The 17,256-nt window shown below is 43.6% G+C and overlaps 6 protein-coding genes across 6 annotated transcripts; 3 read left to right on the forward strand and 3 right to left on the reverse strand.

Annotated features, from left to right (window-relative positions):
* Positions 1 to 16: 16 nt before the first annotated feature.
* On the forward strand, positions 17 to 1,900 carry SJAG_01658 (SAGA complex subunit Spt20). Its single transcript, XM_002172872.2, has 2 exons — positions 17 to 415; positions 553 to 1,900. Exons 1-2 carry the CDS (start codon positions 259 to 261, stop codon positions 1,770 to 1,772), a joined length of 1,377 nt encoding a protein of 458 aa, XP_002172908.1. The 5' UTR covers positions 17 to 258; the 3' UTR covers positions 1,773 to 1,900.
* Positions 1,901 to 1,959: 59 nt separating this feature from the next.
* Positions 1,960 to 4,681, reverse strand: SJAG_01659 (translation initiation factor eIF2B gamma subunit). Its single transcript, XM_002172873.2, has 5 exons — positions 4,433 to 4,681; positions 4,006 to 4,276; positions 3,491 to 3,932; positions 3,292 to 3,425; positions 1,960 to 3,234 (listed from the first exon to the last, which is right to left on the reverse strand). The coding sequence occupies exons 1-5, from the start codon at positions 4,579 to 4,581 to the stop codon at positions 2,857 to 2,859; spliced, it is 1,374 nt and encodes a 457-aa protein (XP_002172909.2). The 5' UTR covers positions 4,582 to 4,681; the 3' UTR covers positions 1,960 to 2,856.
* A 466-nt stretch (positions 4,682 to 5,147) lies between these two features.
* On the reverse strand, positions 5,148 to 9,008 carry SJAG_01660 (glutathione transporter Pgt1). Its single transcript, XM_002172874.2, has one exon. The coding sequence runs from the start codon at positions 7,865 to 7,867 to the stop codon at positions 5,429 to 5,431; it is 2,439 nt and encodes an 812-aa protein (XP_002172910.1). The 5' UTR covers positions 7,868 to 9,008; the 3' UTR covers positions 5,148 to 5,428.
* A 1,846-nt stretch (positions 9,009 to 10,854) lies between these two features.
* On the forward strand, positions 10,855 to 13,075 carry SJAG_01661 (amidophosphoribosyltransferase Ade4). Its single transcript, XM_002172875.2, has 2 exons — positions 10,855 to 10,996; positions 11,239 to 13,075. Exon 2 carries the CDS (start codon positions 11,239 to 11,241, stop codon positions 12,820 to 12,822), a length of 1,584 nt encoding a protein of 527 aa, XP_002172911.1. The 5' UTR covers positions 10,855 to 10,996; the 3' UTR covers positions 12,823 to 13,075.
* Positions 13,016 to 13,903, reverse strand: SJAG_01662 (dynein light chain Dlc2). The gene is made up of 5 exons (XM_002172876.2): positions 13,730 to 13,903; positions 13,635 to 13,668; positions 13,552 to 13,586; positions 13,303 to 13,399; positions 13,016 to 13,249 (listed from the first exon to the last, which is right to left on the reverse strand). The coding sequence occupies exons 1-5, from the start codon at positions 13,832 to 13,834 to the stop codon at positions 13,185 to 13,187; spliced, it is 336 nt and encodes a 111-aa protein (XP_002172912.2). The 5' UTR covers positions 13,835 to 13,903; the 3' UTR covers positions 13,016 to 13,184.
* A 191-nt stretch (positions 13,904 to 14,094) lies between these two features.
* On the forward strand, positions 14,095 to 17,130 carry SJAG_01663 (hypothetical protein). The gene has a single exon (XM_002172877.2). It carries the CDS (start codon positions 14,694 to 14,696, stop codon positions 16,674 to 16,676), a length of 1,983 nt encoding a protein of 660 aa, XP_002172913.1. The 5' UTR covers positions 14,095 to 14,693; the 3' UTR covers positions 16,677 to 17,130.
* The last annotated feature ends 126 nt before the right edge of the window (positions 17,131 to 17,256 follow it).

A 17,256-nucleotide genomic window follows, 5' to 3' on the forward strand; every position in this document is an offset into this window, starting at 1 on the left:
ATTCAGACCAAGGAAAACCGTCGTAGCAAGGAAATTGAGGCATCAGCAACTGTATTGCTCGCCGTTCAAACATTTCCGTGCTCAGAGAAATCACAATTTTTTTGTCGTCCAAACTTTTTCCTCTTGGTTTCTGAATTCGTGTTTTAGGATTCATTGTTCATATAAAGTTCAGTAACATTGATTTGCGTATTTTTTTTTTTTTATTTCTTTGTTACTGCTATTTCTTTCCTTGTATGAGTAGTAGAACATTTTTCCAATATGTCTTCCATGAATCAGACAAACGGTGCAGATGCGTATGAGTATAGGTACAATGGATCAGAAATCAACGTTGACGATCTCAATGCGGCGCATACTGCATCTGGGGACAAAAATGAGTCTCTTACTAGACTTCTGAAACATATTCAGGGCATAAAAAGTATGTATATTTTTATTTCCTTGTCAAAGGAAAGGCAAAAAACACAGAACAATATTTTGTGTTTCTAACTCTTGTGTTCTCCCACAGTGTTCTGTGTGATTGTCTTTATTGTGCTATATGCTAACAGTTCCTTCTAGTTGATCGAAACGTTCAAGACATATTAACGAAATATGCCAACGAGCCACCAAGTCTGATCCTTCACATTCATAACTATCACTTTCGTTTTGAACAGCAGGATGGTGCATTTACTTATAACGGACCAGTAAAATCTATCTTACACTACTTACGCATGGAGCTTATTCCACCAGATTGCATTGAGGTGTTTCAAACGGCCAATATACACTTTTACGACGGCTGCTTGATTATTAGAGTTATTGACCATAGAACACCTAATCAACCTGCCCCACCCACAAATGCTGCTGGTACTACTGCTTCTTCAACAGCGCCGGGATCCGTACCGTCGACTCCGAATACAGCAACCGCACCTAGCACTGTTCTTTCCGGATCAACAGCTGGACCTTCTGCTGCTGCTGCTGCTGCTGCCGTAGAACCACCAAATGAACAGGCAAAAGTGTATCACACAGTTCTGCAACCGTCAGCTGAAACCTTATGGCAAGACCTTTGCCTTATCAGCGAGGTATTTGGCAATTATTTAACGGACGAAGCGTTGTTAGAGATAGAGTCTAAGATCCTTTTGGCATCAGAGCCTCCATTGTTGTTGGCACCGGCCACTTCGCCATATCAAATGCACCGAATTTTTGAACAGTTGGCTCAAAAGTTACCGCCGCCGTATCCTGAACCTCGGCATACGACGAATGAGATGGCTGCTGAAGAAGCAGAACGTGTTGAGAAGGAGAATCTTCTGTTGCTTATGGACGATCAACAGCATCACGATTTTAATCCAACGTTCCAGAGACTTCAATTCATCGAAAACGTTCGACGGAAAAGAGCACTTATGCAACAGCGCCAACAACAGCAGCAACAACAACAGACTCAACGTACCGCCCAGCAAAAACCCGGTTCCCGACCACTGGCGCCAGGAGCTGCGGGAAAAGGCGCGTCACCGCCAGTTTCTTCGCAGCAACAGCAGCCGCACTTTGTCGGTCCCTCATCAGTTGCAGCAGGTCGCCGACAAGCAAGCCCGTCAATAAAAAGCGAAACAATGGACGCTGCACAGGCTCGTCAGATGGCGGCTCTGTACCAACAACAACAAAACCAGTATATGAAAACCATGCAAGCTCAAGCAGTACATCCTTCTTCTTCTCGGCAGAGTATGTCACCGCCTGCTGCGAGTAATTACATGTCCTCCCGAAATGCCCCTACATCCTATGGAAACAATAAATACCCTCGCCGTTAATGTTTTTCATGTGTATGACACTGTCACATCCCTCAAAAGTATATTTTCTACTATTTTATTTTTGTGTTTTCAATTGCATGCACTGCTTATAAACCGGTAATAGCAAAAAAAAAAAAAAACGGAAATTAAGCGGAAAAAAAACACAAGGGATATTCAAAAAAATCTTCTCTCTCGTTATAGTTACTTTTTTGTGTATAAAGATGTATATTCTTACTATGGGACGGCTTTTTTTTGTTATAAATACTGGCTGTATGAACCTGCAACAAACCAGCAACCACAACATTTGTGGTCTCCAATAAGCAGTTGCTGGGCATCCTGGTCCTTTTGCGAATTGGTATGTTTAAGTGCGAAGAAAAAAGAACGAGACACTGTGTTTCCTTCCTGCAAGTTTGTGATGATATAATTTGCGATTGAGAGACAAACGCTTCGGATCCTCGCCTGGTTCCACATGGGCTTTGTCAATATGCGACAGATTATTTACTGAACTTTCAGTGAGAGACACATTGTTATTCATCCTTTGTTTTTGTAAGGACAATTCTTCTAACTGTATTAGTGATTTCTTCGATGAACAGTCTCAATTTGCAGGGACCAATTTTGTATTTGGCTAGGTATGATTGAGTTTATCTTGGTATTGGAACTTCATGTGATGAGTTATTTGCTTATGAATTTGTGATTACACTTTTATTCACCAAGATCGCTGAATGAAGTTTCAAGCTCGAGAAATGTTTACCGTTTTGTATATGGGTTACTAACAGCGTTAGATGGTAGTATAATTTGCTTGTAATTTAATGACACGAATTTGATGTACTTTGTTGTGAGTAAATGGTGGTTATGAATGAGGAAACTGTTCGCTGAGTTGTACGGTTTGCATGTTATGTGATTTGATGGGTTGTGTAGTGCTAGATGAAGCTTTTTTGGTTCATATGGCTGTTGCCTTACACTGGATGGTAAGTGGAAAAGAATGCGGTCAGTTCTTTCCGTCTGTCTTTCGTCTATCTTTTGGAGAATCCTTTCTATTTAAATAACAAAAAATCAAACAGAGATGCGAAACTGAGGGTGTCTATAATCGCTCCCAACTCCATCTTTAATCCATATCAATATCCGTTTCAATTTTTTCCATGTCGACAAGGCGTTCGCCTCTAGCAGTACGGCCTTTTTCGACGACATGATTCACGCCAATTTCACATTCACGAAGCTTGGACTTTGCTCCGACGGTCACACCAGAAGCAACGATGCAGCTCTCAAGACGGACATTGTCACCAACAACAATGTTGTCCATCAGAATTGAATTGCTCAACACGACACCGTTTCCAATAGTGCAGTTACGGCCGATAACTGAGCGCTTTACGTTGCTTCGGTCTCCAATAGAAGTACCCTCATTGACCATGCAGTCAGAACCGACGACAGCACGCTTAGACACGTTGGCATCCACGATTTTGGGTTCGGGAGCTGTTTTTGCAACCTAGTGTTAAGTTAGTATTTGCGCTACATTCACCCGCATTTGTCAGTAAACACTTACAATACGGTTGATCTCAAAGTAGTTGGGCAAATTGTTAGCTCGAAGGGAAACACAAGCGCCCTTTTCAGGAATAAAAACATTAACCTTCAAATTCCGCGCATTAGGCTTGTCATTCTCTTTCTCATCCACGAGGACTGTAGCGTGCACTGTGTTAGTCATAACAGTAGAGTAAAAAAATAAAAGAAAAAGAAAAACATACACTTTGTCACACCCTTTCTTTCAGCAAGAGAGTGTTGATTTTGTGCTTTGACAAGCAAAGGCAAGAGATCACCACGGAGTGATGAAAGCTCTTCATTTTCTTTAAGCAGATCCAGAACCCAGTGTCTGAACACGTAGATATGAGTATCGGCAAGAGCAGTAGTTAATGTGATACGAGGATGCTTCCACAACAAAGACATGCGAAATGAGACGTCAGAATCGATGTCAGCGGAACTCTTGTTATAAAGTAACTGACTTGATGATTCCTCCAAGCCAACAATCAGTTTTTCGTCGATTTCTTTGGTGAGAGACGTGACATACTCGTGCTTTGGTACATGACTAAACAAAGCTAAAGCATCTGGGTTGTTTAAACGGTAAGAGTCAAGCAATTGATATGGAGGAACATCAGTGATACTGTCACAACTAAGACACAGAAAATCGGTCTGGTCGCACGTTAGTTTAGAGATTCACAACAAATTACCAGGCGATTTAAAAGCACTATTTCAAATGTCGTACCTTGATTAAATGGGCGATGGAACGAAGAACATCAGCGGTTCCCAAGGAGTCATTGGCACAGGAAGGAGCCTCGACGTGGATGCGAAGATGACCCTCATACCCAGAACGGAGCCAAGCATTAATGTGAGCCTGTGCTTCTTCCATACAGACCAAAATTACAGAACTGAACCCGGCAACTTCGAGCCATTGAAGAGGATAGTGGAGCATAGGCTTGTTACCAATAGGCAACAAAGCTTTTGGTAGCACATCATCACCCGTTAATGGATATAAACTATACATAATGAAACCATTAGTAGCTGTAACAAAAAATCACTGCGACTGGTGAACTAAATCTTCACAATTAAAAACAGCAGTCAAACAACAACACGGTTTCAAATACCGGCAGACAGTCCATAAACGAATGTATAGTCGACAACGAAATGCTTACCTGTTACCATAACCAGCAAAAACAACAGCCTGAAACTCTGTTGGAATAGAGTTGAACACACCCGAGCGCGCCCTGCCACCAGAGCTTGCAGTTAAATTGGCGGCATTATTAGAAAGAGGTGATTTCACGGCTTCATAAAGCACAGACATATTTGGTAAATGCTTGGGGAGCCAAACGTGAATTCTTGTTACTCTGGTGTACTGACGCTGTAACAAGGTGTCAAGTGGGGGAGCATGTGGGGGAGAAGAGGAAGAAGAAGGATGGGTTTAGGTTGGACATTATAAAACAGTAGAGCAAAGGATGTTAAGCAAAGTATTATTATGCAAGAGGAAAGGTAATTGTCTGGGTTTGGAGAAAGATGAACTGTGTAAGACTATTCCCCTTATTTTTTTTATTTTTTTTTTCTGTAAGACTATAATTTAATATATTATAATTTAATTTGTGTATTTATGTATTTTCTTTTTTGTGAATATGTGAAGCTTTCACAAGACTAAATTAAAGTTTAATAAGTGATCGAAATGAGCCATGGTTTGCTGAGACGAAAATAATATTGTTTTCGTAGTTAAAATGGGCCCTCAAGGCATAAAACCATTGTCGCTCTTTTCCATCGGGACACTTACGAACTACGCATCTGAACCGAGGACACCGTTGATCTTAATAGTCGACCTTTTAAATCCAAAAGTTCGTTGTGCAAATCTTTTCATTATGTACAAAAAATTATTAACAGAATGAGATCGACAACAAGAAAAAGAATGTAGTCTCGTACCCTCAATGCAGAGAAAATAATGTGAACCGGGGTAAAAGTACAGTAAACAAATCATAACGAAGAAACAAGAGTAGAATGACAGGAAAACAATATGTGCGATCCCACGCAACATAAAGAAAATTAAACAGGGCACATTAGTTTCGGCCAATCGAAACATTTAGTGCATGAGTTGCCGATAAATAAGGAACTAAAATGTTATGTTGGCAAGACAGCCCAGCTGGATAGGCAAACTACCACTTCTTATAGCCAAATGTTGTATTAGTAGCGACTTTGTGATAGGGAACACTCTTCCAGTCGTAAGTATTTTTGTAGACAGTGTTGCCCCACCACTTAAGAGTTCCTCCTGGATATGTGACACACAGAAAGATGATGACGGTTGCAACAGCAACACCTGAATCCATAGCAGCAGCCAAAACATAATTGTAACGGCGCCACCATGCAAAGGCACGACGGCGGATAACATAATTGAAAATGAAACCAACAATAGCCCATGACGAGTAATTAATACCCGTGGCAGGAGGAATGTTACCAGGGCCGGTAAAGAACACGGGGGCATTGAGCTTGCCCAACCACGATTTGGGGAAGCGCTTGCGAAGAGCGTACGTAAGGAAAGGTGCAGCAGCACCAAGGGGGAAGAAAAACAAAAGAGGGAAATATGGGTGACCCTTATTAAACATTTTTGCGGGGCCTATAGCACCCCAAATGAGAGAAGCGTTGTAAATAGAACGGCCATTAGGACAGGTAAAGCCATTAGGTTGAGAAGAGCTGCAAATGTCGGGAATGTGGAAGCGCATCCATTCTTGAACACCGACTTGTGTCAGTGCACCAAGCAAAGTTGCATAGATCTGAACGAAAAACAGCGTGCGTGGAGGAATCTTCATGTACTGAGCAAGCTTCAGATCACGGGAGAATTCAAGACCTTGACGCATAGGAATGAAACCGTACAACTTGACCATCAAGTTCGGCATGGGCTTTCCAGGAAGCATGTAACCAGCAACCATTTCAGTAATGATGTTCAAACCGACATGTTGATTGGTAATTCCTTCCAGCACGCCTTGAGGAACGAAATTGACAATAAAAATAAGCAGACCGACGATAAAGGCCCACACAGGAGTCTGGGTGTTATAGTAACGAATGGTGAAAATAGACAAACCGAACATTACGATGAACAGAACACCATACCACCACTGTGGTGCTTCCGGGTAACGGCGCATCAACTTGCGGTGGATACATTCGTGCGTACCGCGCTCATTGCGCAAACGCTTCCAAATGTCCTTTCCATTGTAAAGCAAGCAGTGCGTGAAAATAGCCGTAACGGCGGCAAAGTTCAGTGCCGTGGACATACTGTACGACATGGGCATGTAAAGCGGCGAATAATTCTTGTAGGCAGTCTCATTGAGTGAAAGGTCCTTAGTAAGCACACGACTCGCATTGTACTTTGTTCCGGTATTGTCAAATGTCGTTGATGAGAGCATCGGAAGATAGTTGGAAAACCAAACGCCCTTGTAGTAAAGGATGGGAACGACAATCCAGAAAATGATTACGACTGAGGCAAACGTATTGCAAATAACCCACCAAGGAGAGGCAAGAGGATTGCTGTTGTAAACGACCTGTTGCCAGTCAAAGGTCACGGGAAGAATACCCAAACCAGAGTTATATCCAAACAGCTGGTTGACAACACGGCTCTTGGGCCAAATCCAACACAAAAATGTGAAATATGAAAGCGCAGTGAAGATGAAACCAGGGAACCAGTAAAAGATAAAGGCAGCCACCATAACATAAGTGAAGAACCGATAACGAGTAATGGTCCAACCGTTAGCAGGCTTCAGTTTGGTGCCGTTTGCATCGACACCATCACCGTGCAGGGTACGGAACAGCATAGTACTCACAAGTGTCTGCGGCCAAATCATGGCTGCAGGATACACAATCCAGCGACGAGTAAGGCCAGCAAAACCATAGCCGAGGGCTTGGGAAGTAAAAATGAGAAGAATCTTGTAGCCCCAAGAAAATTCAAGGTTGTAGAAAGACGTTTGAGCACTGAGAATGTTGGTGCCATAAGCAATTGCGGAAGTCAGAGACACAGCGATAGTCACTGTAGCATGTTCCTTCACATTGAAGGGCGCTGGGTTCAATTGGAAGGCATACTTGCCGTAACCAATGCGCCAATTGGGTAACATGTCGAGAAGCTTACCAACGGGGTATAAAATAAGTTGTGCAACAATGAAGTTGATGGACAACGAGGGGTATCTGAGTACGAAGAACTGGTTCACACCAGCAAAAACAATGACGAAAATCGTGGTCAAGACCCATGTTCGCCAAGTGTTTACGGGAAGTGTATTGTCATCGTAGGGAAGTACAGCGGCGCGAACTTCGGGATAGATGGAGTCCTCGACGCCAGCGGCATTTTCATCGTCAACGGTCTTTGACTCTTCGGCATCCGAATCTACAGACTCTTCGTCAGATTCGACAGAAACAGCACGGATATGAACTCCATTCTTTTTCGCGTCTCCCGACGACGTAGCGCCGAGCACGGGCGAATTGTCCTCTCTAAACGAGGATTCAGCAATGCCAGTTTCGTCGTTGCTCGTCTCGTGCTGCGAAATGCTGGACGTGTTTGTATGTGACCCAAGATCGGTTGTTGTTGTTTCTGTAGGATCTTTCGAGGGCATCGTGACGTAGCCTTGCCTAGCAGAGTTTAAGAAATATTAAGATTGGGGGTAGCAATTGTGTTCCCGTGATATCTCTTAACACCCGGGTCCAAATTGTGGGGAAAAAATATAAGTACAGAACGGAGAAGTTCAAAGGATTACACCGAAACGGGTGTACCAAGAAGGCAGTAAACGAGAGAGGACTCGCACAGGAAACGTGGAGACGAATTGCAGCACTAATGAACGGGAACTAACAATTCTGTGTGCAAGTTTGTTGTAAAGGAGCAGAAAAGTATTCAAAATATAAGAAGCAAATTTTCAATCTGAATTTTCGTTTTGCCAATAAAGGCAATGAATTGCGTGCACGTCTTGTACACAGGACCAATCTCTGTGCTCGATGGCGACTTGAGACCAAAGGGACAGATCACTGACGAATAAGAAGACGCCTAGGCAACCAAAATTTTTTAACTTTTGTTGTGACAGGCTCGTAACGAAATTAGATCAGATATGACACTAAACGGTTCGATTCGTTATGCAATAGATGGCGCGATACTGTGGTGACGGTTAACACGTGTGGACGATGAGTAGGACACACACCGCGTGCAGTGAAGGGAATAATAAAAAACAGTCAAACAAGAATTCGCAATTGCCTTTTAAGTATGGGTCTTGATAGGCAAAAAGACTTGCATGAAAGAAATCTTTGTCGATAAAGCAAGCAATATCTTCAAAATAGCACTGTCACTGTGGGAAGATGATAAGACACTAAGATCATAAAAAGTTTCGCGTTTGACCGGTTTTAATGGCGCGTCATACGACGTCAGCGTCTGTTGCCTTTAGTTCCTCCACATGTATCCTAATCAAGTCATAAACAGTCCCATAAACGACCGTGCAATCGCTAAACAGTAGTCACTCTTGTTGATTTGTCGGAAATTCCGGGGAGCCGTGGTGTAACAATTCATTGGTGTATCAGAAGCAACCAGAGAGAAGACATGTTGGCTTTACGTCGTACAGATCCAGAGAAGGATACGCGAATGTGAGAGCACCTGTGTTGTTCAAAATTTTCTCGGCTTAATGCCGCGGCCTAGAGGAGTCAGCCCAATGCTTTCGTATACTCCATAGCAAGAATTATGCAAGATTATGTGCGCAACAGCTTTATATAAGCACTAGACACGTGACGTATTTTATTGTTCAGTGCTTGCTATATGACGACACGCGTTCGATGCATACGGAGAATGTTCAACCGTGGAATAGAAATCAGAATTTGTCAGAAGGAAAAATGTAGAGAATACGAGTAAATATTCTTAGAGTATTTGTAGTTGGCATCCGTACTTCAGTAGGGAACAATTAGCAGGAATTTTAAAGACAAGTTGCCTTGTTTTTAGCACATTAAGGTTATTTACTATCTGTAGAAGCGACGTTCTAGGGTTTCCGACATGAAAGAGCTTACGCGGGATTTTTTTCGTTTAGATTGGGTTTTGTCGGAGACTAGCGTGGTCAATTTACAGTGACAAGCGCTGAAGTATGCGAACACCTTATTTGAGATTAGTAATGCTTAAATGGTTGTCACTATAAGGTTCGGGCATTTGGGGCATTTATGGTTAGAACCGCCTTTTCGGATCTACATCGAGACCATCCACATTATGTTCCAGACTTATCAAAAGAATCGAGTTTCATTGTGCAAGGTTTGTGTATTTAATAGGGATTCAGCACAAAAGCTTCGTGTTCTTGACCAAAAAAGCGCTAACACAGGTAACCCCTAGACATAACCCCCTTCCTGCCATTGACGGTGTAAATACTAATTCAAATAGTTGTGGCGTATGACATTATTAAAGTACTAAAATTCTTGAGGTTGTTAAGTAAACATGCTGAGACAGAGCAATGTGGTTTGTCATCTTTATGTTGAAGTTAACAGAGGAACATTGCGTCGCCTAGGTGTATTTGGGGATAGCAATCTTAATGTACGTAAGGATACTTTTTTTTCGTAGAGTATTTTTAAATTTAATTGTTCCATTTAGTCGACTATTGTCTTTTTAATAGTAATAATATATATATATATATATATATTTTTAAATTTTTATTCTTATTTTATTTTATTTCATTTTACTTTAGTGATATATAACAGTTAGAAAATCCCATCAAACTGACCCCAACCGGTTTATATTATGCAAGTTTAGCGCGACCCATTATTTTAGTTAGTCTGAAATGCGTTTCTGGCTTGCAGTCTGAGCATTTTGATGAATCATTGCAGAAGAATGCGCAAAACAGTTTACATTCTAAATAACATTAATTCGGCATTTTTTAATGAGAGTAAGATAAGCCCATTGATGACAGAAATCTGTTCCACTTGAAGATTTATATTTTACGCAACCAAACAACATAGCGCCATAATTGCAGTAATTTATCAATAATTAAGTCCAAGTACGGTTAAAATAAACAAAATCTTATTTATAATTGATTTGCCTTTCACTATACTTAAATCGCTTAATATTCATTTATCTGTCGCGTCGCTGAAACTATAAATTACGATAGTACATTGATTGGCCAGATCGTTATGCCAGCTCCATAAAGATGTATTATCATGCATTAAATACAACTTGCGAGTTAATAACAAGTTAGAACAAACTTTAAAAATGACATGTGAAAGAAAACTCCGCTTTACTGGAAGAAAAATGAAAAAACTAAACGACACATGAAAAAAAAAAGAAAACCCTATTATAGAAGCATAACATGATCTAACACTCAGAACTAAATTACAAAATCATTCCAATTTTTATTCTCGAACGGGTATCGACATATATGGCAAACCGGCACATATCAAATATTGCCTCCGCGGATCAAAGCCGCTCACTTTTCACCTCCAAATCCGCACTGCCGAAACAGGCGAATTGAAACTTGGCTCCGCGAACAGCCATTCGTTATTCAGTCAATCTAGAACATAAGGCCCATCTTTCGCCTCTTTGCAAATGCTCTTGGCGGAGTAAATACCCGCGGCAACGTTTACAGATCCGCGGCTATATTCCGCCTATATAAAACACCAACACCCGGCACGAAGTTGCCCAACGCATATCACACTCGTGATTGCTGTTCGCGTGAACCTTCCAAAACCAAAACTTTTTCTCTTCTGACCAGTGACGAGGCTTGTCCAGCAACGTAAGTTAGACCCGAGCATTGGTACATCGGTGCAATGAGCCGCGGCTACTCCAGGTTCGACTGCCGTGAAGGAAGCGAATGATTGAATGATGATTTTCCTTTTCTTTTAGATGCTAGACTTCTGATTTAGCAGTTTGATGTGATGGAACTTTCTGACAATTATTTGAACTTTCTTCAGCTCATGTGTTCGAAGTATCACGCTGTTTGAACAGCTTTTTGAATGATTCTAACAAGAGTAACAGATGTGTGGCATCTTAGGTTTAATGCTTGCCGACCCAAAGGGTCATGCCTGTCCTGAATTGTACGAGGGCCTTTATAGTTTGCAGCATCGTGGACAAGATGCTGCTGGTATTGTCACCGCTGGAAAGCGTGGCCGTTTCTACCAGTGCAAAGGCAACGGCATGGTTTCTGATGTTTTCAGTCAACCCCAACTTCGTAACTTGGTCGGTCGCATGGGCGTTGCCCACGTTCGTTACCCTACTGCGGGAAGCTGTGCCAATTCTGAGGCTCAACCTTTCTACGTCAACTCTCCTTACGGTTTAGTCTTGGCCCATAACGGCAATATCATCAACGGTGAGGAGCTGAAGCACTTCCTTGACGTGGAGGCTCACCGTCACGTCAATACTGGTTCGGATTCTGAGCTCTTGCTTAACATTTTTGCCAACGAGCTTCAGCGTTTGGATAAATTCCGTCTTGCAGAGGACGACATTTTTGAGGCGCTTCGCGGTGTGTACGACCGCGTTAATGGAGGATACGCCTGTGTCGCTATGATTGCTGGTTTTGGAATTCTCGGTTTCCGCGATCCTAACGGTATCCGTCCTCTTGTTATTGGTGAACGCGACACCCCTTTTGGCAAGGATTACATGTTTGCCAGCGAGAGTGTTGTTTTCAACCAATTCGGCTACCGTAAGTTCCGCGATGTCGCTCCTGGTGAGTGCATCTTTATTCGTCAGGCAAACCGTGAAGACATGCTTGACGGTAACACTGGACCTCAAATGTTTTGCAAGCAAATTGTTCCTTGCAAGCGTTTCACCCCTGATATCTTTGAGTATGTGTACTTTGCTCGTCCTGATTCCGTAATCGATGGCTTGTCTGTATACCAGTCGCGCCTGAACATGGGTAAGACTCTTGCACAAACAATCATTGACCGTTTTGGTCCCGACTACAAGAGCAAGATTGATGCCGTTATTCCAGTTCCCGACTCTGCCCGAACCAGTGCACTTCAACTTGCCCAGTCGGCCGATTTGCCATATGTTGAGGCGTTTATTAAGAACCGCTATATTGGCAGAACCTTCATTATGCCAGGTCAGCAAATCCGTCGCAAGTCTGTTCGTCGGAAGTTGAATGTTCAACCCCAGGAATTCAATGGAAAGAACGTTTTGCTTGTTGATGATAGTATCGTGCGTGGTACGACGTCCAAGGAAATTGTGCAAATGGCTCGTGAATCCGGTGCACGTAACGTGTACCTTGCCAGCTGTGCCCCCATGATTACGCACCCTCATATCTACGGCATCGATTTGGCTGACTGCAAGGATCTTGTCGCTTACGGCAAGACAGAGGAAGAAGTTGCCGCAGTCATCAAAGCTGATGGTGTAATTTACCAAAAATTGGAAGATCTTATCGCGTCGTGCAGTACCGACAAGTTGAAAAACTTCGAAGTCGGCCTGTTTACCGGTGTGTACACAACCGGGGCCTCGTCCGAGTACCTCGTGCACTTGGAGCGTCTTCGTGTTGCTAACCAACGTGCACGGAGGAACAGTTTTGCCGAGGACGAGGAGCGTGATGTTCCTGAGGACGTTGCAATGATTAACGTTTCGTCCGACTAAGCACTAGATACCAAGCATCCTGGGTGGTGGATGGTTCTTGATGTTAATGCGTAACGGCAATACCAAGTGTCGCCCAGTTTTGTCGTGGTGTTTGTCTTTTTTTTTACCATGAGTCCGTTTAGACCCCTAGTCTTTTTTGTTACAATCCCCTCCTTTTGTACCGCAGTAAAAATGATACGTTGTTAATAGCTAAAGCAGAGTGAGCGAGCCTATCTTCTAGCCTTTTTGGCAAGTTTAATTTTTTTTCTTTGCACTGGTGCGGTCGTTTAGTGCAGCATCCTTGTAGTTAGATGTGTGTGTGGTTTTCTGGTCCTGGTCTGGCACTTGTTCCACAGGCGTATTGCTACTTCCTTCCCATTAAGTTAACCAGACTTGAAGAGGAGGAATGCAATGTTCCCTAAGTAGAAATAGATGAAATGCCGCGACTCTAAGCAATGTTAGTGTCTAATGGTTGTATGGACAAAGGGATAGCAGACGTACCATGTGTAACAAAAGAGCCAAAGTTACGGCCAACAATACAATGCCAAGTAGGGGAATACCGTTTGTCGAATTCTCGCTTAATGAACGTAGCGATATCCTAACCGAACAGTTAGATCAATAAGACACGAAAGCGAGGCTCTCAGCTCACTAAGCGAAGGGGGTGTGTCCAGTCAGAACGCCTCAATGATATTTGTTGAAGCAAGTTCACAACGGCTTAAAAGCAAGCGCACAGAGTTTGCCTAAACGTACCTTTTCGACGGGGAACTTCTCGATGGCTTGAAGAGCTGGGAAATGTTAATGACGTGACTTTGCTGTGTTTCCCGTTCCCTTACCTGTCCGCACAGCATCCTGCTGCATTTCCTCGGACTAACACTGTGTTAGTAAACATAGAGTTCATAACATTAGACACCAGACAAAATCAGCATACCATGTCTACAGACTTGATGACCGCAGTCAGGTTTCCATGAGATTTGAGATGACCGGAGAAGCTGGCGCTGATGTCGTCAAAGCTCTCTGGTTTCGTATCCGACATGACTCTTTTCACTTTTTGCTACTGTGATCAAACCAGGGTGAGAGCTCGGTCGAAGGTTTACTCGTACACATAGCGAATTGTAACGAGATACTGTAACTCGTTTTAAGAAAATCGTTAAGTTCCATTAAACTGGATTTATGAACCTCATTAGCATACCGTATATAGAATAACGGGTTCACACTACACATCACTAAAATTTCTTAATTATCTTTAAATTGTTAATTTCCCCCCACACGTGAGCTTCTGATCACCTGCTGACCCCAACAGCGTACAGGGGCCATAAAGTTTCTGTGCCCCCCTACTTTCTATCCCACCTCCCAGGGTCCTCCCGCCCCACCACTTTGCATCATTCAGGGCTGGTGGGGGTGTGGAAACCACTACTTGCAAGCTCCATTGCCTCTAGACACCTGCAACATCGCCTAGTTTCACCCTATATTCGCGTTGTTTCGACGTGAAAACTTCTAAATAGCCTGCTAGAACGCGGAACTACACCTGGCTCGCTTTTTTTCGCTTTGATTTTGACCAAAAAGAGCTCTTTTTTAAGTCTGACCCCTAAGTCGCTGACTTTTTGCATGTTTGCACATAATTTGACAGCGATTTCGTGCAATTGAAACACTCCTCACGCCTACTTCTCTTTTGGGAACGAAAACTCCGCTCTTCCTATCCAAAATCATAGTTTCATCTCGTTATTCTTCACGTTCTTCACGGTTTCTTCCGCCCCTCTATTTTTTCTGTTTATCTTAATTATTCTGTATTCTCCTTTTTGTTCCGTTGTTCTCTGTTTTTTTCTTGTTTGGATCGCTTTTCTTAGTGGATCGGATTCCTTTTTTTTTTCGTTTCTAAAGTACTTTCGCCGAGGATGGTCGTGGAAGGTGATGCGTATCTCGGGAGCCTTGCTTCATTCATTCATTCGAATGAGCCTCGGTTGGCCAGACTGTCAGCTCAATCAAACTCGCTGTTCAGCACTCCGTTGCAACTACAATTGACTCCTCATCACCTTTACTACCTACTGTCATCGTTTGAAGAAATAGGAGTGGACGTAGGCCGTCTGGATGTTCGTATGCGAACACTACGCGATGACTCACCCCAGAATTATGAGTCGTTTCTCAATTCACAATGCTCTCATAATCAACCGGTTGATACGGACTCTATGAGTATGCGAAGTGTGGCAACAATGAACAGCATTGTCTCATCCATCGCCTCGTTTTGGTCGTTGCTTGCCTTTTCCGGCGGCACGCAGGAAGAGCGGAAACGCGCAAAACGCTTGCACAACCTGCGTTACTTATACTCCTGTTTCACCATCCTGCCTGCACTCCGTCTGTCTCCGAACAAAAAGGCACTTCCAATTGCCGGTTTTGAGGAATTTCCTTTCGACACTGCCGTTCCCCTTGGCATTTTTAAAAATTTGTCGCGGCTAGACATAGTCGACTACGACCCTCGGCGTTTTTTAGGTTGGGACTTTTTGTCGCAAACGTTAAAGTATTTGAACTTGCGTCAATGTGAGGTGCATGATTTGGACTTAGTGCTTGTTGACCTGGTCCTCGATGATGCTGATGGGTTTCGCTATCGCTCATGCTCTTCGAGAACCGGTGCACAGGCGAATAGTCCAAACGGTTCGCCGAACACGAATGCCGACTCGGACAATGACCAGCAATCGCCTCTTGCCGCTCGTCGTCGTACGGGTAATATCTCTACACCCACTAGCCCGACAAAAACATTTCAAACGCATGTGCGGAAGCGTTCCTGCTCCATGGATGGAGGCAAATACACACACACGAAATCGCACAGCACCCGCCCACGCGCTCCATCCAGCCTCAGTACTTCTTCGCGCCGTCGCTACTTTTCTTCCTCTTCTTCTCTCCGAAACCTTGCAACGACTACTTCTCGACACACCGATTTACCGAAGCACGCGTGGAAGCAGTTGCTGTACTTGCGGTGCTCTGAAAGTCACCTAACTTCGCTCACGTCGTCCACGCTTTTGCAATTGACTTCCCTTGTCTCTCTTGATTTAAGTCATAACCAATTCACTAGCATACCTGAGTCTCTCGTTTCACTACCTAATCTCCGTTCTCTTAATATGGCCCACAACCGTATTACCTCATGTACAAATCTCCTTTATCATCGTCTTCCCTCCCTTGAATACCTTATTCTTTGTGGCAACCAAATGACAGGGTTGTCTGGTCTTGAAACGCTGACGACCTTGCGTAAGTTGGATGTCCGTGACAACTGTCTCACCGACCCTGCCGAGTTGCGACGACTCACCGGATTGTCGTCGTTGCAAGATGTGTATTTCACACCCAATCCATTTACCCGCACACACACCTCTCACCGTGTCTCCATTTTCAACTATTTCCGCGAATCACCCACCGCCAACGAAGTGCTGCTTGACGGCAGAAGTCCCAGCATGTTGGAAAAAATGTACCTCATCGACAAAGTTCAACCCATCGCCGATGACACCATTCCCGAACCAGTAGCGACACCAGCAAACGACACCAACACTCCAGTCAAGACGGGCGACGCCGTAATGTATCCATCCAATCCTAGCCACTCGTCCGTCCGTCTCAAGAAGTTTGGACGTTCTCGAGTCATTGAACTTTCGTCTCCTTGCTCGTGCACTGGTGTTGACATAACACTCACTAACCGTCAACTGTGTATGACAGTTGACGACGCATCCATTGATCCAGATGATCCTGCCCTCTCGCCCACCGTGGGCGAATCGTACCGACACAAACTCGAAGCCTTGCGCCAGTCAGCAGGTTCGCAATGGCTTCAAGCGTTGGCGAACGAAAACGCGCAACGCACTAGTGGTGAAGCCGCCAACGAAGCATTCATTGTGAAGTAACAGCCTCTTTTTGTTTTCACGTATTACCGACTCTTCTTCGTTGCTCTTCATCTCAATGGCTCTACCGACGCCGCAAAATGCCCAACCTTTTCCTGTTCTTTTGTTTTTTCTCTCTGCAAACGCGAAACGCGCGTTTGCATGCGCACACAATTGTCGGTCTTATTTATGATTCGTCGATATTTCGCAAAATCGACCACATACCTTTCTTTCAGCTGAATCGCTTAAAATAAGCTTATTTATATCTACGTAAGACGCGCCATGCAAGTTCGCAACAGTCAAGCAGGTCTCGTCAGCATGTCGTCATCCCAACACGTCAGACTGCTGGTGGGATCGGTGGAGCGACCGAACTGCGCATTCTATGTCACGAAATGATGTCCTTAGCTTCCCGACAATTTCTAATTTACGATTGTGTTGTTTATGATACTGAATGAATCCGTTCTTTTTTTTCTGTAAAACGCCGTTTTTCGCATTGCATTTTTTTTTGGCGTTCTGGCGGCCGATCACCGAAACCAACTGTCCACTCGTGTCTACCACTTTCTTTCCGCGACTCGTTCCTGATTGGCCGATTTTGTCGCTTCTT

The sequence above is a fragment of the Schizosaccharomyces japonicus genome (assembly GCF_000149845.2).
Source record: "Schizosaccharomyces japonicus yFS275 unplaced genomic scaffold supercont5.3, whole genome shotgun sequence".
Classification (NCBI taxonomy): Eukaryota; Fungi; Ascomycota; class Schizosaccharomycetes; order Schizosaccharomycetales; family Schizosaccharomycetaceae; genus Schizosaccharomyces; species Schizosaccharomyces japonicus.

Bases quoted from the DNA above. Each gene is read 5' to 3' on its own strand.
- SJAG_01659 (XM_002172873.2), bottom strand. From the start codon at position 4,581: ATGTCTGTGCTTTATGAAGCCGTGAAATCACCTCTTTCTAATAATGCC. The intron at 3,933-4,005 runs GTACGACATTTG...ACGTGCGACCAG, and splicing joins CCATCGCCCATTTAATCAAG to ACCGATTTTCTGTGTCTTAG. The intron at 3,235-3,291 runs GTAAGTGTTTAC...ACTTAACACTAG, and splicing joins ACTTTGAGATCAACCGTATT to GTTGCAAAAACAGCTCCCGA.
- SJAG_01662 (XM_002172876.2), bottom strand. From the start codon at position 13,834: ATGTCGGATACGAAACCAGAGAGCTTTGACGACATCAGCGCCAGCTTC. The intron at 13,400-13,551 runs GTACGTTTAGGC...CTGTTCGGTTAG, and splicing joins AGAAGTTCCCCGTCGAAAAG to GATATCGCTACGTTCATTAA. The intron at 13,250-13,302 runs GTACGTCTGCTA...AACATTGCTTAG, and splicing joins TGGCTCTTTTGTTACACATG to AGTCGCGGCATTTCATCTAT.
- SJAG_01660 (XM_002172874.2), bottom strand. From the start codon at position 7,867: ATGCCCTCGAAAGATCCTACAGAAACAACAACAACCGATCTTGGGTCA.
- SJAG_01663 (XM_002172877.2), top strand. From the start codon at position 14,694: ATGGTCGTGGAAGGTGATGCGTATCTCGGGAGCCTTGCTTCATTCATT.
- SJAG_01661 (XM_002172875.2), top strand. From the start codon at position 11,239: ATGTGTGGCATCTTAGGTTTAATGCTTGCCGACCCAAAGGGTCATGCC.
- SJAG_01658 (XM_002172872.2), top strand. From the start codon at position 259: ATGTCTTCCATGAATCAGACAAACGGTGCAGATGCGTATGAGTATAGG. The intron at 416-552 runs GTATGTATATTT...AGTTCCTTCTAG, and splicing joins ACATATTCAGGGCATAAAAA to TTGATCGAAACGTTCAAGAC.